At 54.0% G+C, this 16,090-nt stretch overlaps 1 protein-coding gene across 1 annotated transcript; it reads left to right on the forward strand.

The window, feature by feature from the left end:
* Positions 1 to 81: 81 nt before the first annotated feature.
* Positions 82 to 16,090, forward strand: fam83fa (family with sequence similarity 83 member Fa). Its single transcript, XM_006636861.3, has 5 exons — positions 82 to 3,291; positions 10,126 to 10,293; positions 11,006 to 11,127; positions 12,162 to 12,970; positions 13,333 to 16,090. Exons 1-5 carry the CDS (start codon positions 2,821 to 2,823, stop codon positions 13,392 to 13,394), a joined length of 1,632 nt encoding a protein of 543 aa, XP_006636924.2. The 5' UTR covers positions 82 to 2,820; the 3' UTR covers positions 13,395 to 16,090.

Below are 16,090 nucleotides of genomic sequence, written 5' to 3' on the forward strand. Positions count from 1 at the left end.
CAATCCGTTTTGTTTTGGGCTGCTGTCCAGAGACGGCGGTGTCGGCGGGGGCACCTGGGGGTGCGCTGGGGGGCGCGAGGAGAGTGGGGAGAGGGGCAAGGGGAGGACCACTAGTCTGGCCAGGTGCTCGCTTGACATCGCACCGACTCTTGCGGGCTTGAAGACCTCGAGCAGATGAGCCCACCTTACAAACCACAAGAAACCCATGTGGCCATCTCCCTTCCAGCAGCTTCAGCATCCAAGCTTTGACAGCAGCACACCCCCACCACCCTTTGTGTAGAGTCCCTCCAGAGTTTGGTTCTAAATGCTCTCTCCCTCTTAACCGGTCGGCTTCAGGCCTCAGGTGTTCCTGCCGGTCAGAGTGGAGCTGTCCACTGGATGGACTTTTTTTCATTGCACGTTCATTTCTTTTTCGTTTAGTCGGGCTGCTGCCCAAGCACCCCAGTGAGCCAGCTTCCTCTGAGCGTCAGAGTGTCTTTATTTCCCCTGGGTCACTTGGTGGAAAACCATCGTCTTCCCACTTCCTGACCCAGGAGCCTGGCTGCTGCAGGTGACTGGTGAGGCGCTGTCCTGGAGGACTCACGGGCTCCACAGAGGGTCCAGGGGCGTCACTGTCCAGTTAGCACGGGCTAAGCTGAGCGATGAATGCAGTGGACAGTCAGCAAGGGTGGACATCAGCCAGAGCCTAAATACATCGGCGCTCGATTTGGGGAGTGATGGCACACTTTCAGTTTCCCCAACAGGTGCACTCTGCTGTACAATACCTGTGCGTGCACCTGGGACAATAGGCCACCACCCAAGCCCACAGTCTTATTGGAAAATAAGGGCAGTCTTTTCACGGACGGCCGGCGTCGGTATGAAAGGCACGCCGCGCCCGTCAGTGCGGAACCCGTGATCCAGGAAGTCTTTCTACAGGAGGGAAAGTCCAGCTGTCAGCGGAGGAGCAGGATCGTCTTTGAAGGCATTCATACGGTGTTGTTTCTTGTTTTTCTCCACCTCTTATCTGCCTTTCAATCGCTGATCAACTATCCGCGTTCCTCCTCCTCCTCCTCCTTCGCAGTCACGTGCATTTGCAGCAGGAACCAACCGAGAGGTGTTAACTGTGGCTCGTGCCCCGGCTCGACCCGAATCGAGCTTTTTATCTGATGCACAGCGGCTCCTGTACTGATGTGCTGATTTTAATGCGCTACGTAGAAGATTAGATAAATAGCATGAGAGCCTGCACCGCCATCTGCTCGGCAGCTTCCGCCGTCTCGGAAGAAACGGAGGCGACATTTAAAAATTAGCACGACCCCTTGCAGCAGCAGTTCACTGTTTGTTGACAAACCAGGTCGAGAGCCGGTTAACAGCTTCAGCTGTTCCAGGGCAATGACGAGAGACAGGGATCCGCGCTATCAGCGTGAGGCCTGAAAGAACCAGCTGTGTTTTGTGCGTTTTACTGGACCTAGCTGCACCCTATCACGGGGCATGACGGCGTGAGGCGCCGAGATGAAAATGAGTGACGTCACGTCGCTCTTAGGCTCCGGGCGATGGGGCAGAGGGACCAGAACCAGTCGGGCCGCCGCCCCGTTGCCATGACGACTGGGCTGAGGAACAGGGAACTGCAGGAAATTTTCCAAATAGTTTTCCGAAGCAGCCCACGGCGGGCGCGGCTCTCTTGTTTGCCCCTGGGGCGTTGGCCCACGCGGAATCCAGATGCCCTCCCCCCCGAATCTGGGATGAGTCTTTCATTTTGCGTGTTTGCTGCTGCGGTTCGGTGTCGGTTCGCTTCTGACGGGCCGGTCTGGCACTCCGCAGCTGAGCGGCTATCCGGACTGGACGATTCGGCGGACAGCCCTGTCGGGCCGTGTACGGGATCTTTTCATCAGGGCCAAGGTCGAGACCAGCAGGGGAGGTCTTGGGGGGGGGCGGGGTCTTCAATCTCCTCTAAATCAGGCTCGGAACTAATTTTTGCAGGACGTCAATCCAAATATTACACAGAAGGAAGGATATTGTCTCTGTCCACTGCTTGATCGTTACACTTACAGAAGTACAAACCTTGTACAAGCCTTGATCGACGTCTTTAAAAATCAATAAGGGCTACAAACGGAGAGAATGCAGTTTTTGGGGGAATACAACTGAATCAAATGATAAATCATTCGGGGATTTTGTATGTTAGGGAAGGTATTTGCTCTTGTATGATCAAGCTTACACGAGCTCTTTAAATTGAAAGGAGTGGTGTTACTAATATCGATTTCTCTGTCCATTCCTTTGTTGTGCTTGTCTTAATCAAGGCTTTTATCGAGACTGACGGAAACTCAATTTAATTCAAGGGTCTTTATTGGCAGCGCCGATAAATTACAGCGTTGCCAAAGCAGATACGAGTAACACAATGTTAACATTTAGAGTACATACATTATTACCGGACGACTGCATACATACCACATAGAGCATTGTCGATCAATAAAGGTAAAGGCTGAAAACGTTCGTGCATGCGTGTGATTTACAGTTGGTTAGACCTTTTCCATCTCCTGTATGAGTCAAGACGGAGTTAATCAAAGCAAGGGCCGGCTTTTCCTAAACGGGACACGTTTACGTCTGCGAACCCCGCCCAGATCCCTCTGATACCGCATTCCTTGATAGGGGAGAAGCGTGATTGGCTGGAGCTGTCTCCACCCACGCCCCCTGCCACGCCCATTCAGTAGGCCCCGCCCAGACACAACTCACCTGCAGTTTAGTCACAGGTGAAAGCGAAGATGTTCCCGGTTGTCTCTGGAGGCAGACGTCGGCTTTAAGTGTTTCTCATCAGGGGAGGGCGGAGGGGATCGGAGTGGCATTGCGATGGCCGACTCCCAGCTGGCGTGCATGGACGACGACCACGTCAACGAGAAGGTGCCGGAGTCCAAACCCGAGTTTTACTACAGCGAGGAACAGCGGGGGGCAGTGGAGCAGCTTCTCAAGAACGGCGACGGAGCCTTCAGGATGCGCATCAAGCAGGACGACATCAAGGAGTTCCTCTCCTCCCGGGAGATCAGGAGGATCCGCGAAACCTTCCGCGAGTACGAGACGGACGGCGAGGACAAGTTGGGCTCGGAACCGCCCGGCGCGGCCGGGTCCAAAGCCGACTCGGGCGTGCATTCCACTTACTGGCCCAAGATGTCGGACACGGAGGTGCCGCCGCTGGACATCGGCTGGCCGGACACCGGCTTCTACAAGGGGGTCACCCGGGTGACGGTTCACACGCACCCCCCGAAGGAGAACGGGCCCCACATCAAGGCGGTGGTTCGGAGGCTGATCCAGGAGGCCAGGAAGGTGAGTTCCGGCCGGCGCGCCCTGTGACGCGAGGGGTGAGGACGGCAGTGTGCGCTTCAGTTTACCCCGCCGGGCTGTTGTCCCGGGCAGAATAAAATACCTCCAGGATCCCCCCCCAAGGCACTGTGTGTGTGATTCTAGTTTTAAAAGCAAGACGGTTGTCAACAGGTCAGTAACTAGTAGTGTTTCGCACGGATTGTAGTTGTTCGCGGTGTTAACCCTTGGTATAATTCATCCTTCATGTCTCACTGCACGTGTGACCGTGCGGGCTTATAACGAAGGGTTTGTAGACGACCGATTTCAGTTCATGTGTTGTAATGCGGATAGACTGGGGTGCAAGGAGCCCGTCGGTCTCCGGTGTCCCTCCCGGCTCACACCTTCATAAGGTTCCGTATCTTCAGCCTCGGCCAGGACGCGAACCCTAAAAAGACCGTCAGCTCGTTTGGACCGAACTCAAGGTTGACAACGGGTGTGAATATCACTCGTTTGAGGTTTTCAAGAGACTGTTTTTTTTTCGTTCATATAGGCCTTGTATAGTTTATGAACCCCATGCCATTTTTATTATTTACTTACAAGAATATTATTGTTATTGTTATTATTAACAACAACACTGATGATATCGAAGCAGCTCGTTTTTAGATAATTTAATGACAGCCCGTATTTCACTGGCACAGGCGACTGTAAAAACAACCCAGCTGTGGAAGACGCCTAATTTCACTTTCTTTATTCTGTCACGGCCGGAACTGGCGGGGCACGCGAGGCAGAGGCACTTCCGGTACGCAGTCCGACCGGCGTCTCCACTCGCAGCCCAGGCGCAACCTAGACGTTAATTTATCGTGCCCTGAGACAGCCTGGCTAAGACCTTCTGAAGATGGGGGGTGGAAAATATTCACCCCCACACCCCCATTCAGTAGGTATTACAGGTTGTTTATTGTTTAATCTGGTGCTGGGATAATCTGCTCAGGTTCAGAGGTCATCTGTATGGGGATAAAGGCCCCCAGCCGTTGCCATGGTAACTGCAGGTCACTCGCCTCCTTCACTTCCTGGTTTGTGCAAACATTTCTTTGAACGGGTGGGTGTCAGCCAGCGTGCATCTCTGGGGAGACTGGCACTCTCTTGGCAAGCAAAAGGGCTCATTACTGATGTTTTCTTTAATACCACGGCCTGCCCTCAGTGCTAAAATCTCTGTGGTATTACACATAAACAGTAAGGCCGATCCTGTATTGTGCTGGCAGCCAGTGTGAGGGGGCCAGACTGGGAGTCGTGTGGCTACGGTCAGGGACGCAGCAGCTGGGGACTATATAGACCGGGAAGCCCAACCGGAGCTCAGGTTTCATCCCAGCTCCGCTCCTAACCCAGCTGAGCTCGTAACTGGCCTGACTGGAGCATGTTGACGGCTTTTCCTACCCTGCCGATACCCCCCACCCTGGTCCTGCAGAGGCCTGGCCCAGCAGTTTCCAGACACTCGGTACGGTTGAACGGTGATCAATGAAATCGCTCGATCTGGCCTAGCAGCCTTCGTGGAACTTGGTTACGGAGGGTTCCACAGACTTCCGAAGCAGTTACCATAGCAACAGTTGACCATGTGGGCGCAGGGGAGAGGAAGAGCCAGACTCCCAGTGGGATTGGAGGAGCCCCAGGGGGTCTCAGGCCCGGATAACTCGTGAAATTAAGCGACGTAGAGACCAGCCTTCGGTTTTCATAAGTGCTGGTCCGAGGCAGCATCGTGGGGAGTCTCAGCCTATCCCAGCAGGCAGTGGGAATGAGGCAGGATGGGACAGCAGTGCATGAAGGGGGACGGGGTGGGGGGGCAGTGGGAGGCAGCCGGAGCGCCTGGAGAGAACCCACCTGCCTGAGGCCCCTCGACTGCGCAGATTAAAGTAAACAAAACTAAAAAACTAAACAAAACAAAAAAGCTTTAAAATATCCCAAGTTGTACACTAGTTCTCCAAAACCAGTACTTGGCACCCCTTCCAACAAAGCCGGGGAAGAGGTCTTTGATCTTCCTGTCTCGTTCCCCTCTCGCCTGTCGCTCTGCTAGTCTCCTGCGGCGGTTCGGGGGGCTGTGAGTCCTCGTGCACCGGGGGGGTTCCCCGGGACTGGAGGCGGGGGCGCCGCCCCATGGGGGGGCTCGGGAGGCGTTTCGGACGCCTTGGGGCACCGGTCCCAGCTGTTCCCGCGTTGCGCTCCGAGCGATTTCCCCCCCGCCCCTCGCCCCGGGGGCTTTTGGCTCGTGTGGAGGTGGCTTGTGTCGGGCCCTGTCCCGAGCCCCAGCGAGCCTGTCGATGGCTCCCCCCGGCAGGAGTGTCTTGACAGCAGCCCGGCAGAATCAACAGGTCTCACTCCAGCTGCTGCCTGAGCCCTCTAGTGAAACCAGTTTGTTTTCATCAGCCCAGACGCATATTCTCAATTACAGTCTCTCTGAAGCAAGGTTATTCATTGCTTTCATAACTGGAGTACAGCTTGCTGAACCTGAGAGAGGTTTTTATTTCTAGGTTTATTGAGTGCGCGTTCCTCCCAATCAGATTCCGCTCAGGCCTTCCTGTTGAATGCATAATTTAAGCTATTTGTTATAAAATTATTTGCACAGCAAGTTAGCTCGCAGAAGCCCGCGCTCTGTGGCTTTCCTGTGCTCTTGACTGAAAGTGCCGTGCGCGCCTCTGGATCCACACGGATTCGTTCTGCTGTTGACTCAGCAGGCGGACGCAGCCAGGTCTCTCCACACAGGTGTGGCAGAAAGACAAATGTGATCTTCGACCTCTGAGTGTGATGGCTCACTGTGAGAGCTGGGATAGGGAAGCTCATTCCTGCTGCTAATATCCAGCAGGATGTGTCTTAAATCAACGCGTTCATGGGTATTCTATACGGGACTCAGTGGTAACATGTTTCCACTATATAGTATATACATTATAACCAATTCTCCTTTTTAATATTGAGTTTTGTTCCGGGTTTGGCCTGGTTTGGAAGCCGGTTTTCGGTAACTGAACTCTGATCATGTCAGGGTTGTTGAACACTGTGCTGCTCAAGGTGGGGTCTGACTGGGCTCTCGAGTCGCTCCCACACTCCAGAAACGGCCCACAGTCGGTCTCTCACTGCTCTCGGGATAATAGAAAGACTCCGACCTGCAAAGAAGAGTTGTTTCAGGTTAAAATGCGGTGTTCGGTGTCCTGGAAGCCACACCAGGGAGACGGGAGAAGTCTTTCAGCCCAGTGTTTGTGAGGTTAAACACCAGACAAGCAGAGACAACAGGCATGCAGGCACCCCAGCTCCTATTGCATAGGACTTTCATCCAGTCCCTGTCTTGTGAGCTGCCCCACAGGTCCCAGTGCAGAAATCAATTCTGGAATTCCTGCAAAACCTTGAACTTCGGAGCACTTGAAGTTTCAATTCAATGCGTGGTTTTTGAATACTGCCCCCTGTGTTTTAATCATGAAGCCATCTGTGCTTTGATTGCTCTACCAGTCATTTAAAAAATATGAGCTCAGCAACCTCTCTGTGCATTTTAAGTGAGGTAATTGCTCTGGCTTATTTGCTGTTTGGCCTCATGTGGATGTAACTTCTGCATATAATGAAAGGCTTAAAATTTAATCATTTTGGAGCACGGAGGACGCAGTCTCTCAATTCCTTACGGCAAACATTTTTACAAACATCTTGGGTTTGTGGGGGATCAGGGTGTAATTGCATAGATTTATCTTAAATACTCTATTTACTCCTCCTCACAGTTGTTGAATACAGTAATGCTTGTGAGAGATCAGGTCACAGGATCAGAAGAAGGATTCTCAATTAAAAGCCATTCAGCTCATCACACCTGGTGGTACTGCTGACCTGGGGGGTCTTAGCCAGCTTAGTCTTGGACGAATGCTAGGGTATCGGCTTCAGCAATAGTGCTGAGGGTCTAGTTCCAGTCTCCTGCCGCCCTTTGTGTAACAATGTGCCTCCTGTCATCTGTTTTCAATGCACTACTCCTTAAATTCCTTTTTGGTGCTACACCTTCTGTGGGGGATCCGTGTTGTCGGAGACTTTTCCTCTTCATCTATGATTGGAGTTGGGCTGAAGGCTCCCTCATCTTGAGAATCCAATGTTATCAAAGTGGAGCTCCCAGCTTAATGGTTTAAGATGTGTGCAAAGTTTGGGGAAAAGCCCCTGTCGGAGCATCCCAAACAGCCAGTGCTCTGCTCTGCCCCCAACACGGCACCTCAACACATCTCCAGCGTCTCCCTCCTGCTGGATTTCCCTGTTCATACGAAACCTTCTCCCGGCTGTGGCAAGAAGCCGAGAGAGAGAAAGAGCTTTTGCAGATAACAGAGGGTGGAGCCGCAGGGTTTGCATGCAGCTGAGAGGCGAGTTGACCTTTCCAGGTGTTGGAGCAGAACGGAACTGGGGTGTGTCTGTGTGCACAGGCAGCTGGAAAGCTCTGGGCCTGTCCTGGAAGGAAACACCGGAGCATTCCTGGAGGGCGTGTGTGCCTGCAGGTTTTCTAGGTCTTTTTCAGTGCACTTGCACCTCAGCAGCCCCAATTATTGAGTTTAATTAAGACAGTAACGAGCTTGCGAACACACTGGCTTGCTTGAACCAGGATTGCTCATCTCTGCAAAGTCCACGGCTGCTGCAATGTGTTATTGTCCAGCGGTGTCCAGTTCTGGTCCTGGAGGGCCTGGGTGTCTGTAAGGTTTTCCTTTCCTGCTTTGAAGAGGGAACCTGCAGACGCACTGACTGGCCCTCCGAGACCAGGACTGGACAGCCCAGCTGCAGACGCACTGATGCTCCAGGACCAGGACTGGACAGCCTTGCTGCAGACGCACTGACCCCTCCAGGACCAGGACTGGACAGCCCTGCTGCAGACACACTGACCCCTCCAGCTCCAGGACCAGGACTGGACAGCCCTGCTGCAGGCGCACTGACTGACCCTCCAGGACCAGGACTGGACAGCCCTGCTGCAGACACACTGACTGACCCCTCCAGGACCAGGACTGGACAGCCCTGCTGCAGACACACTGACCCCTCCAGCTCCAGGACCAGGACTGGACAGCCCTGCTGCAGGCGCACTGACTGACCCTCCAGGACCAGGACTGGACAGCCCTGCTGCAGACACACTGACTGACCCCTCCAGGACCAGGACTGGACAGCCCTGCTACAGACACACTGACTGGCCCTCCGAGACCAGGACTGGACAGCCCTGCTGCAGACACACTGACTGGCCCTCCGAGACCAGGACTGGACAGCCCTGCTGCAGACACACTGACTGGCCCTCCGAGACCAGGACTGGACAGCCCTGCTGCAGACACACTGACTGACCCTCCAGGACTGGACAGCCCTGCTGCAGACAAACTGACTGACCCTCCAGGACTGGACAGCCCTGCTGCAGACACACTGACCCCTCCAGGGCCAGGACTGCACACGAGGGGGGTGTGAGTGGGTGCCAGCCCTGAGCGCCCCTAAGTCATTGCGCTGAGTCACCCACGGTGCAAGGTGTACTTGTGTTGTTGCAAGAGCAGTTTACTCCAAGCCTCCTTTTTTATTGATTGAAAATCCGACCGTTGTTGACACGGCTTAGGTTGGGATGGAGCCACCAAGCTTGTCATTGAACAGTCTTTGACTTATGCTGATCAAAGTCTTTAAAACCCTGAGCACAGCCGCTCAAGGTGAACTTCACATGAGCGGGCCGTAGGGAACGTGTGAATTATAGCTGATCCGCCCCATTCACCAGTCAGGTCTTACTGGCTCGCGGTCAGGTGATCTTCGTCATTAACATTGCTTGTTCCTCTCTCCTCGGCCCGAAAGCCAAAAGACTATTTTTACGCCACGAAATACAGACCCGTCAGGATTAACCGGTGGGCTACGTGATCGGCACAGGATCGCAAAGGTAGTGTGTTTCTGGCCAACGAGGGACAAAGGCCGAGCGGGGAAGAGCAGAGGAGATGGAGAGCCCTACAATTAGGGAAAGTGTCCGCAACATCGACAACGAGCCTGGCGCTGAGCAGTTTAATTTCTCTTGGATCAGCAGTTCCAGCCACCTAGGTTGAGTGGGTGTGGTCAAGAGCATGCAAAGACCCAAAGTATGGCGTGGTCCTTCTCTACAAGTAACGCCTACAATATACCTTCTCCCAGCTGTCCCCCGGACAGCTAGATATACAGTCAGTGTTGAACTGGGAGAGGCCGAAGTCTGGCCAGCTCGCTCTCCGAGATATTCTCCTTCCCGCTCTGTTCCCCCCCCCAACGCGCCCTTTCCAGAATTTAGCTGGTAGCTCCCCTGGAAGCAGGAAAGCGGGAAACCTGGAGCGCCGCGGTCCGTTTGGCTACCTGCTCCGCGCCCGGGGAGCCTGCTCCTCGCGTCTCTGTCCCTCACCCCGCCCTGGGAGGTCCGCGCGCCCCGAACGTCTCGGGGTGCAGGAAAAAAAAAAGTTCGCGCCGCCCGGCGGGATGGATTGGTCGTCTGGGTGCGTCTCTCGCCGCGGGGGTGAGTTTGGCGAGAAGGTATATTGTAGGCGTTACTTGTAGAGAAGGACCACGCCATACTTTGGGTCTTTGCATGCTCTTGACCACACCCACTCAACCTAGGCGGCTAGAACTGCTGAGTTTGGCGTTTGCACGCCCGTTTCTAGTGAATCTTGCCGCGCGGCTGCTTAAGCTTTTGCACACTTCCAGGAAGTGTGCGTCTGGGGTTCCGTCTCGCCTTGCGACCCGAGTGTGGTGCGATTCCCAGCTACACCGGCCCTGTTCTTCTCGGGAGGTTGAAGGGATCTCGGCTGCCGGTGCACCCGGCGGGACGGGGGGGGGCGGCCGGGTGTTTCGAGGGAACGTCCCACCAGCTCCGTGCGTCCGCGTGTGTTGCAGGTGCTGGCGGTCGTCATGGACTCCCTCACCGACGTCCAGATCTTCCAGGACTTGCTGGACGCCTCGGCCAAGCGCGGCGTGCCCGTCTACGTTGTCCTGGACCCCGCGGGGGCCCCCCAGTTCACCGACATGTGCCACAGCCTGCACATCAACGGCAGACACCTGCAGGTAACGCCTGCCTGTCCCCACGCTTGACGGCTCTTGAGACGTGCGGTACGGCTCGCCCCACAGCAGAGCAAGCCCAGCCCTTTCAGTAATCCAGACCAGAAGGCCTTTACGACTCGCACTCTTAGTTCAGCCCAAACTCTCAGCTCAGATCTCAGTACAGATCTCCCAACACAGATCTCTTAGCTCACCTCAATCTCTTAGCACAGATCTCTTAGCTCACCTCAATCTCTCAACACAGATCTCTTAGCTCAGATCTCTCAGCTCAACACAGATCTCTTAGCTCACCTCAATCTCTTAGCACAGATCTCTTAGCTCAGCTCAATATCTCAACACAGATCTCTTAGCTCAGCTCAATCTCTTAGCACAGATCTCTTTGCTCAGCTCAGTCTCTCAGCATGGATCTCTCAACACAGATCTCTTAGCTCAGATCTCTCAGCTCAACACGGATCTCTTAGCTCAGCTCAATCTCTTAGCACAGATCTCTTTGCTCAGCTCAGTCTCTCAGCATGGATCTCTCAACACAGATCTCTTAGCTCAGATCTATTTGCTCAGCTCAGCAGCGCTCTAAGCAGCGCTCACACTCTGCTGACGGTCAGGAAGACCTGTCCTGTATCTCGTCCTGACTCCTCCGCTTGCTCCAGCTAGCCCTGCCTTTAGGCCCTGTCCCGCTCCCTTCCCCTGCCCCGCCTGCCCCTGTCTGTGCCCGTTTCAGAACCTGCGCGTGAGGACGGTGGAGGGCATCGGCCTGGCCCTGTCCTTCGGGAAGATCCCCGGAGCCCTGAGCAGCAAATACATGCTGGTGGATGGGGAGAAGGTGGTGTCGGGATCCTACAGGTGAGAGGCAGCACTCCAGTACCACTAGTGCCTGGGTCGTTGCACCAACCTTGCTAATTAGCAATTAAATAAACAATAAAGGACTGGTTAGATGGGGGGGAAAGGCTGGTTTGGAATCGGAAGCAGTCAGAATGCAATGCTGGCGATGTCTGCTTCATCAGACCCTCACCACAAGCATCGCGAGGAAGCTTGTCCAATTGAAGCAGAAATGGGTATTCATGAAATCCCCTCGGGACGCACCGATCTGACTTCTTGTAAAAGGAGCCGATGAGAGTCACATCACCACGCATGTTTATGAGAGATCCCCTGAGGACATATCGCAAGGTCTTGTGCCTATGAAGTCAAGCCCCTGCTATTGGTTTCCTTTTCTCAAATGGGACTTGAACATGCAATTCAGTTTATAAAAAAAAAAAAGGTAAGAGCTGTAGGGGATCCAGGGGGTTGTGCTGATTTCAGTATTAATGTTTTTTTCTTGCCCCACCTGCAGTTTGGCCTGCGAAGCAGCAGCCCGGAGAGCTCATACGCTCATATTCCTCTTTCCATAAATATCATCGTGCGGTTTGGTTTTGAATAACTTTCATGCGAGGTGAATTTTTCGAGAGAGTTGCAAATGAGCTCGCGAAAAGCCGTCTGAGCGGTGCAAGATTTTATCGGCATCTTTGCGAAGCTCGGCAAATTGCTCATCCTGAGCCCTTCTGAGAAATCCGCCTGCTACCACTACCGTGTAATTACAACTGCAGCACCGCGGTTGGCAGTAATTGTAATTATCGAGACAGATTCCCTTCACGTCCAATGGCAGCTACAATTCTGTTGCAGTAATTGCTGCTTCATAGAAGGGTAATGTATGCAGTAATATGGGCAGGTGTGCATGTAATTCTAATTCTTTCGACATAACGGTCCTGATGTGCGCTGGACGAGGCCTGTATATTAAATTAAGAGATCGGGGTCCCGCGGGGTCCCGGAGACTCCGTGCTCACCGGGCAGGCGAGGGTGGAGGAGCCCGGCGCCCCGCTGACCGCGGTGCTGTCTTGCAGCTTCACCTGGACCGCGTCCAGGATGGACCGCAACCTGATCACGGTGATGACGGGCCAGGTGGTGGACGTCTTCGACCACGACTTCCGGGAGCTGTACGCCGCCTCGCTGCCCGTGGACCTGTACAAGGAGCTGGGCGTCCCTGCTCCCCCCGAGCCCAGCCCGGCGCCGGTCAAGACGGAGTCCAGGCCGCCGCCCGCTCCGACTACCTCTCGGTTCCAGGCCATGGACATCCACGGCGGCCCTCCCGGCAACATCCGGGCGCCGGCGCACAAGTACCACAATCCCAAGTATTCCCTGGTGGTGGGGAACACCCTGGGCATGTCCACTTCCTGCCAGGAGCTCGCCGGCAACGGCGGGGGCTCCCCGGGGATCATGCGGCGGTTTTTGCAAGGCGAGAAAGCTAGCAGTGAAAGAGCGGACACCGTGTCCCCGCTCCCGGGGCCCGGGGCCCAGGATGCCGAGGGGAAGAGTGGTACCAAAAAGCCCGGCGGGCTGTCCCTGAAGAAGCAGCGCAGCTCTATAAGGTTCTACCTCGGGAGGGGAAAAAGTGGCAAACAGAGCGAGGTCGCGGGGTCCAACGCCACGCCCCCTGGCAACGCCACGCCCCCCGGCAACGCCGGCCCCGCCCCCGCCCTCGGCCGCCACCCCCTGCAGCCCTCGAACTCCAGCCAGGCTCTGGAGGACAGCTTTGAGGTCGTGATTAAGCCCGAGACCCCCCTCCCGACCCCGGACAGGAAGGACAAGAGAGGCTCCAAACACGTCTCGCGGAGCGTGTCTCTGAGAACCGTCAGCAACGCCAACGGAGAAGGTGCGTACGCGCGACCGGGCTTCGCTTGCGGTTTGCGGTCCGCTCTCCCCTTGGTGCGGGTTTTCAGGCTCGTTTTCTTGAAAATCGAGGGTGGAGAACAAAATTTGAATTTCTCTCCCAGGCAGGGAGTGCGAGCAAAAATAGGGTCATCGCAAAATCATGCTCCTACTACTATCCACTCAGCTGAGTGGCAGTGCTGCTCGGCTCAGCTTCAAGGCTGACGACACCCACTCGAGAACAAAAGTACCAAAACACTAGAGCCCTAGATGAGCTTGCCAGAGACTACAGGCAGCAGAAACAGTCCTGGTCTGTGAACTCCAGCTCTTAATTCTGTCCTTTTGTCACTGTGTTTGCCTCTGTAGGCATACAGGGCTCCAAGGAGGCTGTCGGCCGTTCGAACAAGAAAGAATGCATCCTGTCCTGAGAGAGGGTCATGCAGAAGGGGAAAGGACTGATCCCCCCAAGACCTACCAATGGACACTTCTACGTGAAGGATTTTACTTCAAGAGGAAAGGAAGTGTTGTACGGGAATCCCCATGGGTCGGTACGACGTGACTATAAATGAGCTGCTGTCTACATCTGGGTCCCTAAAAATATCGGTGTGGTTTGGAGCTCGTATTCACTCCTCCCGCAATGAGAACTTAGTGCCCTGGATACTGTATTTGGGTTTTGAGGGTGTTCTTTGCCATTTGAGCCCGGTTGTCAGATAGTATCGGAATTGAGTCAGTGCATGAGGTCCTGTTTGCATAAAGCACCTTAGCTCTGAAGTGACTTAAGTGTTAAAGTTCAGAGCATGAAAAGACTCTTGCAGCAGCCTCTATCTCTGTGTGCACACTTAACAAAAAATACATGAACCAGAGGTCATGCCTGCAAGGAGGCCGTTGAGATGCTGGTGTTTCAGTGGTTCTGTGACATCACTAAAAGGAACCCAGGATATCACAGCTGCAGGTTCAGATGAAGGCCTTTTAGGCAACTGGTTGCAAGTTCTTAACGATAGCTGAAGCTGCTGAGCAAGGTCCTCATGGACTACTGCTCTGGTGTTTGTTTTAGAGAAATGCTATGGAACAGTATTCAGAAAGAGTGCTGCACTACAGTTTCTTTCGGAAACGGTGTTTCTGTGGCTTTGCCACATTCAAATTTCCCTTTTAACAAAAAAGGCCAAGCAATGATGACTAATGATCTACTCATGCCATATTTCCTTATGGAAAATATTCAGGGAGATATTGCCGGCCTTGATTTGCCTAAAACCGTCTTTTAACAAAATGATCAAAGCGATGCTCTGCGCTCCCGTTTCCCTTTTCCAGCTTCTGACTCGACGTGAAAGTTGGGGCCCTTGTCCAAGCGCAGTGCTCGCAGATGGACTGATTGCATCGGCTTTAGCTGCCGAAAGAAACCCCAACTTTCACGCCTCCCTGTCGGACATTGTAGGGAACTTCCCTACAGCTGGAGAAGGGGGTGTCCCAAACCTTATTGGGACCGCTCCAAATGCCAAAGGGGAACAATCAGTACAAGGCAGGTCCTCTCGGAGCAGGCTGGTGCTGCTGTGCTTCTGCCCCCTGGGTTATGGGGCTGGTGGACTGAGCCCCAGATGGATGTCGGCTGGCGGAGGAGCCCTCCTGATCTCTGCAGGGGTTCACCATTGTTGTGCTGGTTTGGCTGCGCGCTCGATGACCTGCTGCCCTCTCTCCGCGGTCCTGTGCTGGCGTCTGTCGCGGGCCGCCGCCAATCCTCAGAGGAACTCGGGCGGGGCCGGTCCCGGGGTAGCAGTGCGGAGAGGGGGTTCGGCCTGGTGGATCAGAACCCAGAGTGGCCCGGGCCCTTGAACCAGGCGCCCTGCACGGTGGTGTGCTGGAGCACTCCAGGTGTGATCCCTCCATTTTCCCTCGGCTTGCCCTGTGGAGGGGTGGGGGGGTGGAGTGTCAAACACAAAGGAGCCTCTTTTCCTTGTGCAGTAGATTCCAGCCCATCTTCCATGATTCCCGGACTCTCCAGGGCCAGCCGAGATGTATGGTTCCGCCAGGTTGGCCTGGGTTAGCCTTGACGTCCCTGCCCAGTGGCACACTCCAGTAGAGCACCCACAGACGGGTCCCATGTTCTTACCAGGTGGCACAATGACTTGATTCTGCCATTTTCCCCAAATACATTGATCCCTTCTCCCTGCCAGGAAGACGGGGAAGCCTGAATTCCTCCCCTTGAATTGTGATCTCATCGTGCAATATTCTTCTCTGAAATGCATGACGTCGGGTGAGAACTGGGAGTTGTGACCCAAGGGGTTCCACCTGAAGAAGCTCCAAGATGATCCGAAAGGGACCATTGTAAACCCCTCTAATCAGCCGCCATGTGATTGTCAAGATCTTTCTTGCTTCCTCCTGCCTTTGCACTGTAGCCTGACACACACCTGCTGTGAAACTGTGAAAGGAGTGATGGAATTCTGGGTAAAAATGGCCGTCCTTGACATCACCACATTTAAGTGGTGTTGCACTGTCATGTCAGTACTGTCGTGTTGTAGTTCTACAACATGTTTTCCTCTTGGATCTCTGCCTCTGGCCATTTTCAGGTTAGCGGTGTGGGGTCTTGATTGCTGTGTAGCAGTATTTCCCAGCCCAGGTCCTGCAGGAACTCTGTCGGCTGCTTTTCCTTCCCGATCAGCTCTACATCTCCCATGCTAATTAATGGCTTAATTGAGTGGCTTGTTAGCTCAGACTTTTAACTTGTTTTTTCGGCCAGCCCTGAGAATCAAAAAGGATACTTCAGCACACAAGACGTCACTCAACCTTTCCTCAGCTTGTCCAGCTAAACCATTGATAGGTGATAAACAGACTGTGATGGGAAGGGTGCTGTGTTTGGACACACCCACAGTGGGAGGGACCCTGCTTGCCACACCCATTGTGGGAGGGTCCCCGTATTGGACACGCCCATGAAGAGTTGGTCCCAAATATCTATGCAACATACCAATTAAACTATTTTCAGTATTGATCACAGGTGGAGATTAAAAGCTGTAATATGGAATGATCTTTTACTTAGATGCTCCAAAATGGTCATGCATTTTGAATGTTTTGTAACCAATACTTTAATTTGTGGGGAATGATGCAGGAAAAAAAATAAATATATTTTGGTGCA

Source organism: Lepisosteus oculatus, chromosome 12, assembly GCF_040954835.1.
Source record: "Lepisosteus oculatus isolate fLepOcu1 chromosome 12, fLepOcu1.hap2, whole genome shotgun sequence".
Taxonomy (NCBI): Eukaryota; Metazoa; Chordata; class Actinopteri; order Semionotiformes; family Lepisosteidae; genus Lepisosteus; species Lepisosteus oculatus.